The 16,418-nt window shown below is 51.1% G+C and overlaps 1 protein-coding gene across 1 annotated transcript in view; it reads left to right on the top strand.

The window, feature by feature from the left end:
• C9h6orf132 (similar to human chromosome 6 open reading frame 132) overlaps window positions 1-16,418 on the top strand; it is a 36,461-nt gene that overhangs the window by 7,385 nt on the left and 12,658 nt on the right. Inside the window, exon 2 of the mRNA XM_006244500.5 lies at window positions 3,081-3,187. Coding sequence (XP_006244562.1) covers window positions 3,081-3,187 — 107 coding nt within the window. The remainder of the gene's footprint in view (window positions 1-3,080; window positions 3,188-16,418) is intronic.

Below are 16,418 nucleotides of genomic sequence, written 5' to 3'. Positions count from 1 at the left end.
GGGGGCTGCTTTTCAGGAAGGCCCACTCCAGTGTTCTCGACTCTGTGATCCACAGAGTTCAGCTACTTTAAGAGGAATCCGCACTTGGGAGGACTTCTGACATTCTACATAGGTCTGGTTCTTGACCTTGAGTCTGGGGAGAAAAAACCAATTTGACCTTGAACTCTTGAAAGACCTGGCTTGTGGTGGCCATACAGTCCTCAGCTTCCCCTGACCCTTGCTTAGCAGGGACTGACACTTAAGTGGGGGAGGGCCAGTACCAAGCCTATCTTTCTGCCCACTGGTCCCTTCCGGGTAGAGGTGACTTTTTTCTTTCCTTTTAAAATTATTTTTCCTGGGCATGACGTTGTACGCCCTTCATCCCAGCACTTAGGAGAGAGCAGGTGGGTCTCTGAGTTTCACATCACAGCTATATAAGGAGTCTCTTTCTTTCTCTTTCTCACACTCTGTGTGTGGGGTGTGTGTGTGTGTGTGTGTGTGTGTGTGTGTGTGTGTGTACACATATATATATATATACATGTATGTTGTGGGTTCTGGGGAATTGAACTCAGGTTGTGAACCTTGGCCATTGGTACTTTTCCCACCAAGCCATCTCACCAGCCCAAGATTTTGTTTTGTTTTTGAGATAAGGTCTCAGTGTAGCCCAGGCTAGCACAGAAGTCACTGCATAGCCTAAGCTGGCCTGAGCTACTAGCATTCCTGTGTCATCAGTCCCTCGAGCACCAGTACTTGAGAGGTGAAGCCACCACAGATCAATGCCAGCAACACTGCCCAGGAGTCAAGGCTGGGTCTCGAAGCCTCTCGGGCCCATGAGGGGGTCTGACTCGGAACAGAGTCTGTTGTAGCCGCCGCTGGGTTTTGGCAGTCAACTTCTCTGCTGCACGCTGCCCATGGTCTGTGCCCACAGTCCACACACCAGAGCCTGGCCAGTCAGACTGGGAGATCATGTTCACCCACGGGAACTGTGTTCCGGAACAATGGTGGGCACCACTGGGGAGGTGGAGCGTCTCGAATGCACCCCGCCACCTCCCATTGCTGGGTACCCTTGTTACATCCAAAACCCTAGATTCTTCTGGAGACCTCTGGCTATGAGTAAAGGGATAGGTGCCCCAAGACCCTCCCTGGCTAGCCCAGACTCCCTTTTAAAATTACATTTTTTTAATCTTAAATTTATATTATTTATGTGGTACCTGTGCATGTGTGCGTGTGCATGGAGATTAGAGGGGAGTTTGCAAGAGTCCGTTCTTTTCTTTCACCATGTGGGTCCTGGGGATCGAACTCAGGTTGACAGTCTCGGGAAGCAGCTTTACCCAGCGAGCCATCCCACCAGCCTGGCTCAGTCTCTTTTGAATAAATGATTGTGTTTTCTTGCGATTTCCTCCTAAAACGTGTGAGGTTGTTTCCATTTAAAAAGCAACGGGATTCTGGATAACTGGGATTACTTTATTTTAGATAGGGTATCACTATGTAGACTTGGCTATGTTGTAATTTCACCTGCTTCTGCCTCCCGAGTTTGGGCATTAAAGCTGTGTACCGCACACTGGGCTTTATTTTATTGCGATTCTGACCTCTTTCCTCTCTGGCTGGAGAGAAGGTCCCTCACTCCCTCGGGTCTGTTAAGTAGGGCAATGGCCTTCTGTACTTATGACCCACAAAGCAGGAGGCCTGTGGATGTGACGGTAAGCACAAACGTGGGAGGAAATGGCGAATTCTTATCAGTGGTGTCAAAGGTCATGAGAGAGACTGGTTGAGAACAGGAACATGGCAACTCATGGGTCTGTGGCTTTAGGTACAGCCCAGAGCAGGATGTGGAGGAACCTGGAGGGTCTGGAGGGTCTGTCTATTCTGTGTCATCTTCCCTCGGGGTTAGGGGTCACATAGCTGCAGTCCCTCTGTGTACTGGCCTCATGTGTGCGCCATAGCTGTTACACGATTCCCACTGTCACTTCCGTCAGGCAGATGGGACATCTGAGGCTTGGGGAGGTTAAACAATGTGATTAATTTAAAAATGTATTTTTGCTGCACTAATTCTTTTGCTCTCTTTATAATTCTGCAGTCAAGGGTACACTGAAGGAAGACAAACGCATGGGTGCGCATGCGTGCGCGCACGCATACACACACACACACTGACACAATACTGATACACATGAACACACACACAAGGACACACACATGGACGCACACAGGGACACACAGACACACACGGTCACACACACTGACACAAACACAGACACACATGAACACACACACAGGCACACACACATACACACATGGACACACACACATGGACACACGGACACACACACGGACACACACACGAACACACACATGGACACACATACTGACACACAAACGGACACACATGAACACACACACACAAGGACACACACATGGATACACATAGGGACACACAGACACACATGGACATACATACGGACACACACACACACATGGACACATGGACACATGGACACACACATACTGACACACATGGACACATACACATTGACACACATGGACACACATGAACACACACACACAAGGACACACACATGGACACACATAGGGACACAGACACATGGACACACACACAGACATACATGAACACACACAGAGACACACACACACTGGTGGTGATGGGTTGGGGGTCAGAGAGTGCTTGAACTAGAGGGGTACAAGATCTGGGGTGTTGGCCACAGGGGACAGCAGGTGGCTTCTCTACTCCCTTTGTTCCAGATTAGAAATGCAAACACTTGAGAGAAATGTCAGAGATAAGCTTCGGCCTGGCTCTCAGCCTGGCTCTCAGGGCAGGTGCTTGTGAATGTGGAGGGCTAGAAGGATGTATGGGAGGGTGTCAGGAGAGTGATGGCTGCTGTGGGCCAAAGCCTCAGGAACACACCCACAGTCTGCTCCACAATGTGACCTTGGCACTCTCACGAGCACAGTTCCAGCCGTGGGGTCTCACTGTGTTAGAGTCAAAGCCAGCGACCCCAAGGCTTGGTGTCCTCAGTGGGATCTGCAGGTGGCCCGGTCCCCTTCTTTAACCCCCAGCTCACTGTGCCTCCCTCTGTCCTCCACAGATGGGATCTATTATGGAGACAACCGGTTCAACACTGTGAGCGAATCGGGGACGGCCACACTGAAAGCTCGGCCACGCGTCCGGCCCCTGCTGACTTTCATTCCCCTGGTGAGTATGTTCAGGCCTCGGCTCTGTTCCGGGTGCGACACCTCACCTGCCAAAAATGGAGCAGGTCTGCCACATCCGCCTCGCCCACTGTCCACTCCCTTCCTTCCTGATGCCAACCCGGGTAGGCTGTTGGGAGGAGGCACGGCTGTGACTTATACAGCAGGAAGCCTGAGATGAGGAGAGGCACCCGGTGGTGGGGGCCAACCGGAAGCTCAGCAGGGGTTTTGTCATTGCTGATGGCCACTGGTTTCCTGCCCGGCCCTGGATGCAGGGATAGCATACTTGGCATTTCTGCTTTCGAGGTTCTCTGTGCCTACTCTAGGAGATGCTTCCCAGGAGAATACTGGCCAGGCAAAGGCAGCTGGTGTATTTGCAAGGGATGGTCAAGAAGGACTTCCTGGAAGAGGCAGCGTCTGAATGTCCTCATAGGATGAATAGTTGTGACACTTGGGAGAAGGGCATCTGAGACCAGTTTGTTTGTGCTTATGAAACGACAGAAAACCAAAAGCTCTCATCCTTTGTTCCAAGACAGGATCTTGCTAGCCCTGGCTAGCCCGAAACTCCCTATTTAGATGTCTCGGTGATTTTCCTACCTCTGCCTCCCAAGCGCTGGTATTACAGTCTCACCCAGCAAAGCAAACATCTTAGTATAAACAATGTGTATGGGTGTTTTGCCTTTGTGTTTATCTGCCCACCATGTATGTAAGCGGCCACAGAGGCCAGACAAGGTTATCAGAGGCCCTGGAGGTGGGATTACAGGCACTTGTGAGCAGCCATGTGGATGCTGGGAATGAAACGTGGGTCCTCCGGAAGAGCAGTAGGCCCTCTCTCCAGCCTCCAATACATTGCTTAGAGGCCACAGTTGGGATTTTGCTCTTTGATAAGTAAAAGAGACCCCAAAGAACCACTCGGGAATGCTGGCAAGATGGCTCAGTGGGCAAAGGTGCTTGCCACCAAACCTGATGACTTTAAGTTCGATTCCCCAGAACGCACGGTGAAAGGCGAGAACAGATTCCTGCAACCAGTCCGCTGACTCCGGGCTGTGGCGTGTGCTGCCTCTCCTCCACACAAAATAAATAACTAAATGCAAAGAGGACCACTGGTAATGGTTCTGTTCTCTAAGGCTGTTTGAGCAAAGGCTCCTGTGTGGTTTTAAAGAGACCCTATTAAAAGTAAAAACGCAAACACCTGTGTAGCGGCTCCTGCCTGCAATCCCAGCACCTGGGAGGTGGAGGCCGGAGGATCAGGAGCTCAAGGACAGCCTGGCCTATAAGCCTGGCTTAGCTGGGACCGTGCCTCTAAAAGGCCTAAAAAACGAAGGGAAACAAAAACTAGAAAGAAAGGAATGCCCCCAGTAATAAAGATGAACCCGGCTGAGTGTGACCCCAACATTTGGGAGATAGAAGCAGGTCGCCCTTGTCTGCACGAGACCCTTTCTCTAAACACAGCCAAGAGACTAACAACCGCGCCGTTCAGGTCACACATTTGCTGTTTAGAAGCTGAGGCTGAGTCTGTAGCTCAGGGCTTGCGCTCCGCTCTGGATTCAGTCCCCGGCATCACAAAACACCAGGACTGGCTGGGTATGCCTGTGATGGAAAGCACCTGGGGAGCAGAGGCAGGAGGATCAAAGTCATCTTTAGCTACACAGACACGGAATTGCCACTTCCAAGAGAAGGTTTAAACAAAACAAACAAACAAACAAAATCCCGCCGGCTCCATTTCCAGAGATGCTCACAGCTGTGTAAAGGCTGCCGCTGCAGAGGTAATGATCAGCTGGAGTTAGCATCCTATTTCTAGAAGTGAGTTCCTGTCTCTCCCCTCACTGACCATGTTGATGGTGCTACGGGAGCGGACGATGGATTGTGATTGGCTCCTAATGTCCTGGCCCCTCCTCCACCACGTGAAGACCCAGGATGACAGGGTCAGTGAAGCCCCCTCCAGTCTCTCTTTTTTTTTTTTTTTTTTTCTTTTTTTTTTTCGGAGCTGGGGACCGAACCCAGGGCCTTGCGCTCGCTAGGCAAGCACTCTACCGCTGAACTAAATCCCCACCCCACCCCCCCAGTCTCTTATATCTCCTCCATGCCCACCTATTCTGGCCCTTCCTCTGTCCTCACTGGGTCCACTCCAATCAGGGCAGACCCTCGGGAGGCTTGTGGGAGATTCAGGACAAGTCAAGGCTTTTAGGGCCGCTCGGGCCTGGAGTACTGGGTGTCTTGAGCACATGCTCTGGGAACATTCTTTCTGCACAAACCAGGAAGGTCCCGCTGTGCAGAATGAGAGGAAAGCCGTGTGTCAAACCAACTCCATGATTGGGTCATGGGAGTGTCCTGTACAGAGCCAGAACTGAACCCAGGAAGGGACATTTACCACATTCCTTCACTGCTGGCCCGCCTGTCCCACCCACCTTGAGATTGCAGATAGCTCGGAGTTCCAAAGATCATATACATGAACAGAGCACGAGCACACACACACACACACACACACACACACACACACTCACACACACCTGCAAGCTTGCCACAAACCCCCCACTTCACGGCCCAGAGGCTGTAGCCCTAAGACCGGAAGTGATTTGCCTATAGTACTGCCCAGTCAAGACCCAAGCTCCCTGAGGCCAAGCCCCAGGTCCAAATGCCCCTCAGGCTGCCCTAACGTTCCCTCCATGCCCCACCTGGCAGCTTTTGTCTTCCCCTTCCAGGACCCTTGACAGAATTACCCCCACCTCCCTGGCCAGGTGCTCTCCACCCTCGTCCTGTGGCTTCTTTTGGATCTTGGAGCCTTTGAGGCCCTAATGAAATGGCTTCAAAGGGTCTAAGGAGAGTTGTGGCTGAAGACTCTTAGGCCCCACCAAATTCAGAGCCCTTGTTGTAACTGCAGCTCTGATGTTGCTTCAGGTTATGGGTCTGGAGTAGCTTCTAGCCTCGCTCGCCATCTGCTCTGGGGAAGGTCAGTTGAGTAGTTCATTTTTTTCCTATCTGATCTCGGGCCCCTTCCATAGGCTCTGGGCTTTCTCCCAGGGACCCACGTGTGAGCATGGGCTCACATGTACAGATCCCCAGTCCCATGTCAGGTTGGGAGGGCTCTGGGCCAGCATCTGAGCCTCGCCCCTTCTGCCTGGTGTGATATTAAACCTGGAAGGGCCTCAGCCCTTCCTTACCTTCCGCCCACTAAGAGCGACCCCCAGGCCCGCAGGTGAGGAACGAGAGCCACCAAGCAGCATCCCCCTAGAAAGCAGGTCTTTGAGTCCTGCCTGGTCATCCCATCTTCAGTCCCTTTTGAGAGCCAGCCAGGGGACAGGTTCAAAAAGAGGTGGCCCTCGGGTGCTTTACTCTAAGAAATACTTTCTCGGGGTTGGGGATTTAGCTCAGTGGTAGAGCGCTTGCCTAGCAAGCGCAAGGCCCTGGGTTCGATCCCCAGCTCCGGAAAAAAAAAAAATACTTTCTCAAGTGTCCATAACCAAAGGCCAATCATGAAACAGACCTTTGGGGTCCTGAGTGACTAAGCTGGGCCCTGAGATTGGTCATCAGGTACCTGTCCCCAGTCCCAGCCCTACCTTGGGTTGTGGAGTGACAGAGGACCAGACCCTGTTCTCTCCAGGCCTCTGATTTCTTTGCCCTTTGGTAGGGCTTACTACTGTGAATCATCCTCTAGGGTGTCCCCGGCTGTGAGGTACAGATGTCTGACACACAGATCCAGAGTCTTCCTCTAGGCAGGTTGCTTTCTGGCCACGAGGCCCGCCCACCTCACTGATCTTGGGTGGGCGTGGGGGTGGGGGTTGAGGTTTAGAACCACCAGACAGCAGAAGTGGGAGGACCTCAGCTATCACCGAGAGGGGACATACCTCCAGCACAGTGCTTCATGCCTGAGATCCCAGCTACTCAGGGGACAGAGTGGGGAGAGCTGAAAGTTAGGGATGGGTCTGGACTACATGTACAGGGCCTCGTTTCAAAATAAGGAGAAACGAGAGCTTGGGCGTGGCCCAGTGACAGAGCACTCTCCTAGCCTGTGCCTTACCTTGGGTTCACTCCCTGGTGTGGGGTGGGGATAAAAACACAGAGACCTGGACCTGTGAGAGAACCCAGTGGAGAAAGGCTTCCCAGCCCGATGATCTGAGTCCCATCTCTGGGACCTGAATGCTAGGAGAGAAGTGACTTTTGAGGGTCATCTTCTGACCTGCACACACGTGACCTGTGCACGTGTGCACGCTCATACACAAATAAACAAGTGTAATAAGAATAATGACCTTAGGAAGCTCAAGGCCCTGGGTTCAGTCCCCAGCTCCGAAAAAAAGAACCAAAAAAAAAAAAAAAAAAAAGAATAGTGACAACATACTTAAAGGAGTGCTGGACCCACAGAAGACAAGGCTTGCACTGGACTAGTGCAGCCGAGGCCGGGCCCCGTGGTGTGCAGCGTTAATCTCAGCACTTGAGGCAGAAGCAAGAGGAGCTCTGTGAGTTCCAGGGCAGCCAGAGGCTACACGGAGAGACCGGTCTCAAAACATAAGAACCAGCAGAGCTTGGAGCTGGGCCTTTGCCACGGACCTCAGGAAGAACAACCTCTACCCTATTTCCTAGGGAAACTGGAGCCCAGAACTCAAGGCTGAACCTGTCCTATGCTTCCGAGGCCTAACCCCCCCTCCCCCAGCAGTAGCTGACTCTGCACCCCATCTGATCCTGCCGTTCCCCCAGACTGATGCTTATGAGAAATTAGAAATTAAATGTCCGTGTGGTAAATATGGACAAACTGGCTGGACAGGTCTTGGGGTGCCCGGGGTGGTGAGAGCTCCCTGGGTTGCCCTACCCTCTGAGTCACACAGGCCTGGCCCTGCCAAGGGGGGAAACCCCTGAGCTGCAGAAGAGACCGGTCTTCTCCTGCCCACTCCCTCTAAGTCCCTGATCACCTGAGAGCTCTAAGAATCAGCTGAAGGCAGCTTCCGCTGGAGCCCACCCAGATGGCTCGGGAACGGATCCCTACACTCAAGGCATAGACAAGGCAACGTGGGTCTGGCTGACCTGTGACATTGTTTGGGAAGGTGTGCAGTCTGAAGTGTCAGAGCTGGTGTTGAGAGTGAGGCTGGAGGTTTTACCCCTTCCCACCCCCTGACCCTCTCATTCACTAGAGTCCCAACGCAGACCCTCAAAGCCAGCTGCACCCTCATCCTCACCTCTTGGCTAGCCCCTGGGGCTCCTGGCACACCCTGTCCTTGCTGCCTTGGGAGGGTTGGCCAGGAAGATTTGTTAAAGTGGGATCAGCTCTATATGAGCTCTATATGGACGTCAGGGGCCTGTTCTTTTGACCCCGCTTACTCCTTGCCCTGGAGGGAGGACTAGAGCTCAGACCTAGGGCAGAGGCCCAGCAGCAGCCAGGCCCCTACGGCTCTGACCCCAGGAAGCCAAGTAAGCAAGGAGACGTGGGGAGCAGCTGGGATAGTTTTTTATAGACCAGGACTCATGTACTCATGAATTCCTTGCATCACCAATGAGCATCCTGAACTTTTTTTTTTTTAAGATTTATTTATGTTAGGTATGTGAGCACACTGTAGCCATCTTCAGACACGTCAGAAAAGGGCATCGGATCCCATTACATATGGTTGTGAGCCACCATGTGGTTGCTGGGAATTGAACTCAGGACCTCTGGAAGAGCAGTCAGTGCTCTTAACCGCTGAGTCATCTCTCCAGACCCATCTTGAACTTTTAATGGGTAATTAAAATTTCTCTCTCTCTCTCTCTCTCTCTCTCTCTCTCTCTCTCTCTCTCTCCTTTCAACAAACCCTTATGTCACCTTGGCTGGCGTGGAACTCTCTGTGTAGACCAGACAGGCCTCAAACTCAGAGATCCTCCTGTGTCTGCTTCTCAGTGCTGAAATTGTGTTAGCCACTAAGCATGACCATATATATGCACATTATGTGTATATATACGTATAATACATTACATTTATTTATTTAGCGTGTATGTGTGTATGTATGTGTGTCTCTGTGTTTGTGTGTGTGTGTGTGTGTGTGTGTGTGTGTGTGTGTGTGGTCAAAGAACATAAGTGTCAGTTCTTAACTACCGTCCTGTGGGTCGTGGAGACTGAGCTCAGGTCATCAGGCTTCCTGGCAAGAATCTTTACCTACTGAGCCATCTAGCCACAAAACTCCAGATCCTCCTGCCTCTGCTTTGGAATGCTGGAATTACAGGCGTGCACTCCCATGCCTGATTTATTCGGTGCTGGGAATTGAACCCAGGGCTTTCTGAATGCTGAGTGAGCGCCCCCAAACATTCTAACAACTGAGTACACCCTCAGCTGAACTGGGGGCTTCATGTGTTAGCACACATGTAATTCTCCACCAAGCACTCCACCAAGGAAGGTGTCCCCAGCCCAATTGAGCTTATAGCTAAAATCACCCGGCCATCTGATTCAGAGATGTTAGATGCTATGGAGAACGCTGCTATTCTCAGCTCTAAGGCCTGTCCTGTCTTGAGCTGCCAGCGCTCTCCTTGGCCAACACCTCTACATGGCCCCCCACAAACCAGGGGCAGCCGGCACCCTGAGTTACTTGTAAAGTTCTTGTGCCTTCCACTCTGGGTGGGCTTGAGGGAGGACCCAGGCAGGCCTGGCTATGGCTCTGCAGTAGGATCTCCTCTCTCCCCGTGCCTCTCAGAGCTCCATACTCCACCTCCTGGGCTGGGGCACAGACAGGCTGAGGAGGAGGCTGGTGGGGAAGGTTTTCAGGCTGAACTACCAGAGCTCTCCAACACCAAGGTCAGCCATGCATTTACCTGCTGGCCCAGCCCCTGGGGATCTACCCTTGGGGCTTGGCTGAACTCTTAAGAATCCCAGGCATGAGGATGTGCGAATCGTATCGGGGCAAGAGGAGGTCAGCGGGGTGGGATGGAGTGTTGAGCTGTGCCTCTTTGAACTCTCATAGCAGGGGTGAGCAGCAGACTCTGTCAGAGGAGGGGTGGATAGCTACTTCCTCTGTTTGTGCTTCCTGTCCCCTTTCTTTCCCTCGCTTCCCTTCCTCTTCTCTTCCACCCTAAACCGATAGCCAAGAGGACAGGAGATGATTCCTGGTGACTTGTCCCTGACCGTAGGGACACACCCATTCCCTCAGAACATCTGTACAGAGAAGTCACAGTCTGTGCCCTGGGCACAGCATCTGAAGTCTCAGGCTCTTACTAACCCACAGAGGGCTTCGTTCGCTGTTGTTTAACTTTATTTTTTTGAGGTTTATTTATTTTAGTTTGTGGCATGAGTGTTTTTGACTGCATATAAGTCTGTATGCTATGTGTGTGTCTGCTGCCCACAGAGGCCAGGGGATGACATGGGATCCCCGGAACTGTAACAACAGCCTCATGTGCTGGGAATCGAACCAGGTCCTCTTAACTGAGGAGCCTCTCCAGCCTCCCGCTGAGTTTTGATTAGACACAAGGGAGAGCCCGATGGCAAACACCTCCCTCCTCTGCCCTACTTTTTGGGGCCCATGGGCATGCCCCAGCCTCTGTAGTCCAGCCATCTCAAGGCAGGTCAGGATTGCTTCACTTTGCAGAGTATGAAGAACGCTGAGTCCTGGGAGACAGGAGGGAAACTCGCCGAGCTTTGACAGGCGCTGCCGCTGCCTTTGTGATATTTGGGATACTGCCAAGCTTATTGTTTTGAGACAGGACTTCATGTAGCCCAGGCTAGCCCTTCATCCCCCTGCCTCTGCTTCCCAAGTGCTGGGATTATAGGAGTTTGCAACTACACCCAGCTCATATATTGGTTTTTGTTTTATGCTTTGTTTTAATAAAACAAAGAGACAAGAATCTCCATAGGTAGCCCAGGCTAGCTTCAAACTTGTAGTCATCCCCTTGCTTCTGCCTTCCAGGTGGAGATTACAGGCAGTGTGCCCCCCAGGCTGGTTGATACTGTGTGTCTGCTATATTTTAGTTATAAAGATGAGTCTTTAAAGACAGCCTTGTTCTGCTGCCCAAGGTAACCTGGGACGCAGCCTGGTCTTCCTGCCTAACCCTCCCAGCCGGCTGCATGGACTATGAGTATGAACCAAACACCCTACAATTAAGAATCATAACTATGTTGGGTGGTTTTTTTTAATTATGAATGAAATATAATCACTTGTTAAGAAAGGGAAACTGAGGGCCTGCAAGGTGGCTCAATAGGAAAAGCACTTGCCACCAAATCTGATGACCTAAATGTGATCCCTGAGGGCCATATGGTAGAAAACAAATGATGCCCACAGGTTGTCCTCTGACCCCCATCATAGTGTGTACACACACCTGGGCATGGTGACTTGTGCATGTAATCTGGCTTGTGGGATACAGAGGCAGGAGGTCACCAGTTCAAGCCAGTCTTGGCTACCTATACACAGAATTAAAGTCCAGCCTGGGCTACATGGGGCTCTGGTTTCTTTGTTTTTGTTTTGGTTTTTTTTTGGTTTTTTAAAGGGAGAAATAAAGAAGGAAGAAAATAAACCTGAATCTTCTCGGAGTGGTACCCCCTCCGCCAGGCTCCCCGAGTCAGGGCAGTTGGCTTACTGCCCGTGCCTTCCGCTGAGCTGAGGCACCGGCCATGGGCCCTCATGAACAGCCCATGCATGGCCCCAGCTTCGGGTGTTGTCAGACTGGGGAGACAAGGAAGTGCTGAGGCACAGTTTCATGACATTTCTGACTGGCAGAGCCAGGCCGGACTCCACCCCAGTCATTGAGGGAGGGCGTGGCCTTGCAAGGCTCAGGTGCTCGCTGAGTGCCTTTTGCTTGCTGCCCATAGGCAGGTCTACTCCTCAGAGATGTGGACAGTCACCCTTAACCCCCAGAGTGCAGTGCATGGAGGCACAGGCTGATCCCCAAAGTTTGCTATTTTACCAGAGCTAGAGGCCAAGGATAAAGTGGTGCTTAGGTAAGTAGGGTACAGCTCACTCACACAGAAACACACACACACACACAGATACACACACACAGAGACACAGATACACACACACACATACACACACACACATACACACACACAGACACGCAGAGATACACACACACAGAGACACACACAGAGAGACACACACACAGAGACACAGATACATACACACACAGACACACACACAGAGACACAGATACACGCACACAGAGACACACACACAGACACACACAGAGATACACACACACAGAGACACAGATACACACACACAGATACACACACAGACACAGAGACACACACACAGAGACACAGATACACACACACAGAGACACACACACATATACTTTATACATACAGATACACACACACATACAAACACAGACATACACAGAAACACAGACAGGCTCATATACATACTCACAGATACACATATACACAGAGAGACACACACAGACACACAGATACACACACAGAGATACACACACAGAGATACACACACACATAGAGACACACACACAGACACACAAACACACACACAGACACAGACAGGCTCATATACATACTCACAGATACACGCACACGAACACGAACAGGGACACAGACACACACACCATGATTGTTAGCTGTGGCTCCTGGAAACTCTGCTTCTGAGAACACCTTTCCTGGCCCTCCTCCCGGGAGTTAGACAACCACCCAGAGGCCACGGAAGTAGGCTGTCCTAACACCCTGTCATTGTAAGGTGACCTGAGTATCAACGTATATCTAGGTTGTCATTCACACAGCCAAGGTTAGGGAACCACAGAAGGGACACCGTATGAGCCGGCCTCACAAAATACCATGGTCAGTAAGATCTTCAGAATGCGTTTACAGGCGAGGTGGGCGACTTTGCTCTGAGCTGATTGGTGGCTGAGCTAGCGTGAGAAAACAGATTTTTCTTTTTCCTATATTCTACCATCCGCTTGCTCACTCCGGAATTTACTCCTTCAAAAGGTATTTGTTCAGTTGTTTGGTTTGCATGCTGCACGTACAGACAGACACGCGGCTGTCCTGACCCTCCAGCAGGCCCGTGGCATGGTCTAGCCAGTAACAGTGTGCACCAAGTTGACCCACAGGAAGCATGAAGACCAAATGCTGTGTGACCTGAGGCAATGGCCTCAGCCTATCTGAGCCTCACATTCCTCACCAGGAAGGGAAATTACACGTCTTTTCTGGCTCCTGTGTAGACTAATTGGGCTGCTGTTTGACATACACAGAGCGGTGTTTTCAGGAGGTATGACATAGTGACTGTCGGCTATAAAAGTAGTGTCCTAAGGCCCATAGAATTCATAGTGAAAGGAGGGGCATTTAAACTGGGGTTTAAGGGACAGCTAGGAGTTGGGTAGGCCAATAGAGGCACATCAGGTAGGAAAGAACCTCACAAGCTGTGGCAGTTTTCGGAGGGCAGGAGGCAGGTGTTGCCAAGTCTGGGGGCTTCTTCAATCTACTCACCCCCGTCCAGAGCAGTGCTTCTCAACCTTCCTAATGGGTGACCCTTTAATACAGCTCTTCATAACTGTAGTTTTGCTGTGGACGGATCTGTGTTCTCTGATGCTGTTAGGCAACCTCGTGTGTGACAGGCCTATTCCACAGGCCCTCTGCACAGTCCCTTCAGGGGTGTCTCCGTGGTCAGCAAGATGGCTCAGCAGGTAAACTATGTGCTGTGCAAGCTTGATGACCTGAGTTCAATCCCCGGAACCCACGTAAAGATGAAGGAGAGAACCAATTTCACTTACACACTGAGGCACATGTGTCCACACACCTCAAACACAAGGATAAACAAAAATTTAAAAAGGAGGGGTTTCTGCCCAAAGGGGTTTCTGCTCTGAGGAGCAAGCTGGGTCTTCTCCAGGAAGGGTTGGTTGGAGCTCGGAGTTTGAGGAGTGGAGAGAGGGTGACAGAGCTGTACAGAATCCACCTCACGCAAGGTCCTGCTCGCACGCAGTGGGAAGGTAACTGGATTTCTTCCCCTAGACCAGTGATGGGATGCTGGAAGAGGAAAAGCATCCTGTAGCAGGGAAATAGTAAAGCAGCAATCTACGCTTCCGCCTGCAAGCCACCAGTGGGCGGGCAGGCTGGCCTGTTCTCAGCCCGGCAGCCTCTGCTCACGTTCCCAACCGTCCACTCCCCGTGGTTAGCTGTCACAAATCCCCATAACCAGGTAAAATCAAAACTCTAGAGACTTGTGATTTATCAGTCAGATTTATATCGTAAATTCTCAACCCACAAAACACCCGCACGATGAACTCAAAACTCAACTGATATAGACACGAGCTACACACTAGGTGGGGCAAACACATCCTACTTCTTATCATCTACCTAAGAAATCCCCAACACTTATGGCTCCCAGGACTGTGTGGCTCTGGCTCCTCTTCCTCTCCTATAGGTCCCATCTTGTCTCCTCTCCGTCCCTTCCTCTGTCTCCCTGTACTCTCTGTGCTCATCTCTAAAACTCTCAGCCCGCCTTCCTTTTCCACTGCCCAATCACAGGCTCTCCCTTTATCCTGTGGTGCTGGAAGTGAGCCCAGGGCTTCACGTGTGCCAGGCAAGGGAGCTACCCCTGAACTGTAACACAGAGGTTCTGTTTGTGGTGTTGAGACAGTTTTGGGTCCAACCTGGACTCAGACAGAATTCATTCTGCAGCTGAGGGTAATTCTCTTGAACTTGTGGTCCTCCCGCCTCCATGCTGCGACTGTAGCGTTTGCTGCCATACTTAGCGTCTGCAGAGCTCGGGATCCAACCTAGACATCACACCATGCACTGTGGAAACAGAGCTGCATCTCAGGCGCTGTCCTTTTCTTTGCATGGAATGCGTCCTTGATTGTGTACATGTGGCCATGTGCATAGGTATGTGTACGTGTGTGGAGGGCAGATGTCAGTGTCCACTGTCGACCTCAACCACGCCATACCTCATCATGCATCCCCTGGGCTGGGCTCCAGGGATTCTCCGGTCTCTGCTTCTCCAGTGTGAGGATTACAGACGCATGCCTGGCTATCCCTGGGAGCTGGGGTGCTGCACTCATGTTCTTGAGCTTTTATGATAAGCCCTTCACCAACTGGTACATTGCCTCAGCCTGTTTTTTGTTGTTCACTGGTTTAAGAAGGCTCTCTTTGTGTAGTCCATGATGGCCTCAGGTTTACAATCATGCTCCTGCCTCTGGAGCCCTGGGATTGCAGACCCTGTATCATCAGGACCATTTGGAAACGCTGCAGAAAGAGAGGTATTATAAAGACTCAAAGGCTCACTGGACTGCTGTGAAGTGGGAGTGACTGGAAAATGGAAAATGACAGAGTAGCTGGGACAGAGGAGTAGCTGGGACAGAGGAGTAGCTGGGACAGAGGAGTAGCCCAGATAGAAGTGCTAGAGTAAATGACAGGTTTCTTCCTTCCTTTCATTCTTGTGTGTGTAGATATGTGAGTGTAGGTATGTGTGCCAGGACATGTGTGTGAAGGTCAAAGGACAGTTTGGGGGCACCGTCCTTGCCTTCCACTTGTTTGGGGAGAGGTCTCCTTTGTTTTGAGCGATATGCAGTATACTCCAGGATAGCTGACCTGAGTCCTACCTGTCAATTCTCCCATGTGTGCCTCCCATCTCACAGTGGGCGGGCTGAGAGGACAGACGCATGCCACTGTTCCCAGCTTTCCACGTCTGGGGCATCTCACTTGGGTTGTCAGGTTTGCATTGCGAGAGCATCCCACTGGCCCGCTTTTTTCTGTCTTTTCTTTTAGATTTTTATTTATTATTATTATGTGTGTGTGCATTTATACATCATACATACACATACCACATACACACATATACATACATGCACACATGTATACATACATACATGATGCATAATGGGTACTCGTAGGAGGCTGGAGGACAACTTTGTGGATTTCTCTCTTTGCACCTCCATTGGGTTCTGGGAAGTGAATTCAGTTTGTAGGTCTACATTGGCAGGCACCACATCTCGTTGGCCCCGAGGAAGGATATAACCAAAGGATGGAACTGTGCTTTTAGTTTTCTGAGACAGGTCTCATACAGCCCGGGTTACTACTGCTAAACAGGGTTCTTCTGCCTTTACTTCCCAAGTGCTAGAATTACAGGTATGTACCATGACGCCCAGCTAAACTCTTGGTTTGGTTTGGTTTGGTTGTTTTGTTTTTCCAGGCAGGGTTTCTTTGTGTAGACCAGGCTGTCCTGAAATTCACAGAGATCCCCCTGCCTCTGCCTTCCCGAACACTGGGATTAAAGATGTGTCCTACCACCTCCCGGCTTTCCTTTTCTTTTTTCAGATAAGTTTAATGTGTGTGTGATCTGCGG

This window comes from Rattus norvegicus, chromosome 9 (assembly GCF_036323735.1).
Source record: "Rattus norvegicus strain BN/NHsdMcwi chromosome 9, GRCr8, whole genome shotgun sequence".
Lineage (NCBI taxonomy): Eukaryota > Metazoa > Chordata > Mammalia > Rodentia > Muridae > Rattus > Rattus norvegicus.
Note: the sequence above shows the minus strand (reverse complement) of the source record. Positions and strands in the feature narration are given on the sequence as shown.